Here is a 3144-nt window from a genome sequence, read left to right on the forward strand (position 1 = left end):
GGCCGTCCGGCCCTATCGGGGGAGAAGAGCCTTGGTGAGAGAGGTAAAGAAGAACCCAAAGATCACTGTGGCTGAGCTCCAGAGCTCCAGAGGGGAGAAAGTTGTAGAAAGTCAACCATCACTGCAGCCCTCAACCAGTCGGGGCTTTATGGCAGAGTGCCCGACGGAAGCCTCTCCTCAGTGCAAGACACATGAAAGCCCGCATGGAGGACTCCAAGATGGTGAGAAATAAGATTCTCTGGTCGGATGAGGCCAAGATAGAACTTTTTGGCCTTAATTCTAAGCGATATGTGTGGAGAAAACCAGGCACTGCTCATCACCTGCCCAATACAGTCCCAACAGTGAAGCACGGTGGTGGCAGCATCATGCTGTGGGGGTGTTTTTCAGCTGCAGGGACAGGACGACTGGTTGCAATCGAGGGAAAGATGAATGCGGCCAAGTACAGGGATATCCTGGACAAAAACCTTCTCCAGAGTGCTCAGGACCTCAGACTGGGCCGAAGGTTTACCTTCCAACAAGACAATGACCCTAAGCACACAGCTAAAATAACGAAGGAGTGGCTTCACAACAACTCTGTGACTGTTCTTGAATGGCCCAGCCAGAGCCCTGACTTAAACCCAAGTGAGCATCTCTGGAGAAGCCTAAAAATGGCTGTCCACCAACCTTTACCATCCAACCTGACAGAACTGGAGAGGATCTGCAAGGAGGAATGACAGAGGATCCCCAAATCCAGGTGTGAAAAACTTGTTGCATCTTTCCCAAAAAGACTCATGGCTGTATTAGATCAAAAGGGTGCTTCTACTAAATACTGAGCAAAGGGTCTGAATACTTAGGACCATGTGATATTTCAGTTTTTCTTTTTTAATAAATCTGCAAAAATGTCAACAATTCTGTGTTTTTCTGTCAATATGGGGTGCTGTGTGTACATTAATGAGGAAAAAAAATTAACTTAAATGATTTTAGCAAATGGCTGCAATAAGAAAGAGTGAAACATTTAAGGGGGTCTGAATACTTTCCGTACCCACTGTATGTCTACACTTTCGATTTAAACTGTTCTTTGCATGTATATATCACACCAGAATGTCCCGGGTTCAGTTTTAGTGAAATTGTCGGTTAGACTATGTTTTATGGTGTTCTTGTTACACAGTGTAATTGTTAATTTAAGAACAGAGTAATATTATTTAACAAGTACTTACTATAGTGTTAATATTAGGGTTTGGTTTAAAGTTACTGCAACTATTCATAATTAACTGTTATTATTACAGTAAGTACATGTAACATGCAGCAAGGACACTGTAAAATAAAGAATAACAGACTTGTTTTTCCTCTCCTCTCCCCTGCTCACCACCTCTTATCTGCCTCCTCCCTTCTCTGCATACCTTCTTCCTGTCCCCTCCTCATCTTTTTTTCCTCATCCCCCAATTTCTCCACTCTCTCCTTTTGCTCTGCCCTTTTTTCTCCCTCCCCCTCCCCCTTTCCATCCCTCCTCTCACTCATTTCCTCATCTCATTCTCCTCTGCTTTCTTCCTCTACTCCCCTTGTAACCTGAATTATCAATTTTAAAAAAATTGATGATACTTAAACCACTCTTATGACATAAAGTACAACTTACCAATCACAACATCCCGTAAACGTAAGCGCTGGAAACCAATTTTTCCATTTATTCCTCTCATGTTGATTTTTTGGGCCAAAGAGTTAGTAATCAGTCCCTGCATAATCCTCCAAATGCACTCGTGGACGTCCACCCCGCCTTTGAGAACCAGTGTGTTTACCTGAAATCATAATGAATTATTTTTTTAAGCAATGGTTTAATCAATCATGAAACACTATAGATGACACTGGTAAAAAAAAAATTCTCTCTCTCTCTCTCAAATACATTCCAAATTACATACGTCCGTTAGAAAAGATGAGCATTTTTATGTAACATTGTCTTTATTTGTTCATCCAAGCACAAAAAGAAGCAGAAGAGAACTCAATTCAGTATTTGCGTGCATCTGAGATGTCTGTGTGTGAGTGCTTTGGATGTGTGCGCACAGAAAAGCGGCTTTACTTTCCCCACATTTAACAAGGTAAGTGCCACCACAAATAGAGTGCAAGTCTGTGGAAAACACTGAAGCTAGTCACCTCAGTTTTAGGAAATGTGATGATATGCCAACATACCAACTGTTTCCGGAGGTCAGGATTACTATGCAGTTGTTCCTCCATGTCCTGAAGGGAACTGACATCTTTAAGTGGCAACAAATTTCGATCCAGGTCTGTCTCTGACTCATCAGCCGATTTCATACTCTGTAGGGTCTTGAAGAGGATTTGCAGTTGGTCTATCATCATTTCCTGTTTTGTTAATATATTACGCAGGAGGGCTAGGAAGAAAACAAAGACAAATATTAGTTTTCAGTCACTTTAATTAGGTAAACACTGACCATTTTCTGGTATTGTTACTATTTTTACTAAAACTGTATTCCAATGCAAGTCAAATTTGCAAGTTAACATGCAAAACAACTAAAGTTGTGGATTAATCACTGTCAGGAATATTTTGTATCGTCACAAATTACAACATCTCAAAATATTCTTGAGATATAAAGTTTTGGAAGTTGTTGGCATAAACATACATGCATCTAAGTTTTAACTTTTAGTCATTTTTGTATAAGAAAGAGTGTAAGAAACAATATGAAGAAAAAATAGCTGAAATAATTTGGCAGAGAAAAAAAAATACTAAAAACAAACATAAATATAATAAACATTAATATGCTCACATGTTTGCAAATTAGATGTCTGGTGTGGCTCGGAATGCTTTGATGGGACTAGAGAAGGTGCAGTGTGGCTTGGTCTATGGATCTCAGAGCTGGCACGACTTGGTCTACCTATCTCAGTGCTGGTGTTGCTTGATGTGTGGATCTCACTGCTGGCATACCTTAATGGACGTATCTCAGGGCTGACGTGCCTCGATGTACAGCTCTCAGTGATGATGTGCCTGCTATGGTCTCTTGGGTTGAGCTCAGGACTGCTATGGCCTATTGGGTAGAGGTCAGGAGTGCTGTGGCCTTTTGGGTTGAGCTCAGGACTGCTATGGCCTCTTGGGTAGAGATCAGGGGTGCTGTGGCCTCTTGGGTTGAGCTCAGGACTGCTATGGCCTCTTGGGTAGAG

General features: G+C 41.6%; 1 protein-coding gene across 1 annotated transcript in view; it reads right to left on the reverse strand.

The window, feature by feature from the left end:
• Nucleotides 1-2753: 2753 nt before the first annotated feature.
• LOC107574356 (BUD13 homolog) overlaps nt 2754-3144 on the reverse strand; it is a gene marked incomplete at its 3' end in the record, with an annotated part of 983 nt that continues 592 nt past the window's right edge. Inside the window, exon 3 of the mRNA XM_016260797.1 lies at nt 2754-3133. Coding sequence (XP_016116283.1) covers nt 2754-3133 — 380 coding nt within the window. The remainder of the gene's footprint in view (nt 3134-3144) is intronic.

Source organism: Sinocyclocheilus grahami, unplaced genomic scaffold (genome assembly GCF_001515645.1).
Source record: "Sinocyclocheilus grahami isolate Dianchi unplaced genomic scaffold, SAMN03320097.WGS_v1.1 scaffold2194.1, whole genome shotgun sequence".
NCBI lineage: Eukaryota > Metazoa > Chordata > Actinopteri > Cypriniformes > Cyprinidae > Sinocyclocheilus > Sinocyclocheilus grahami.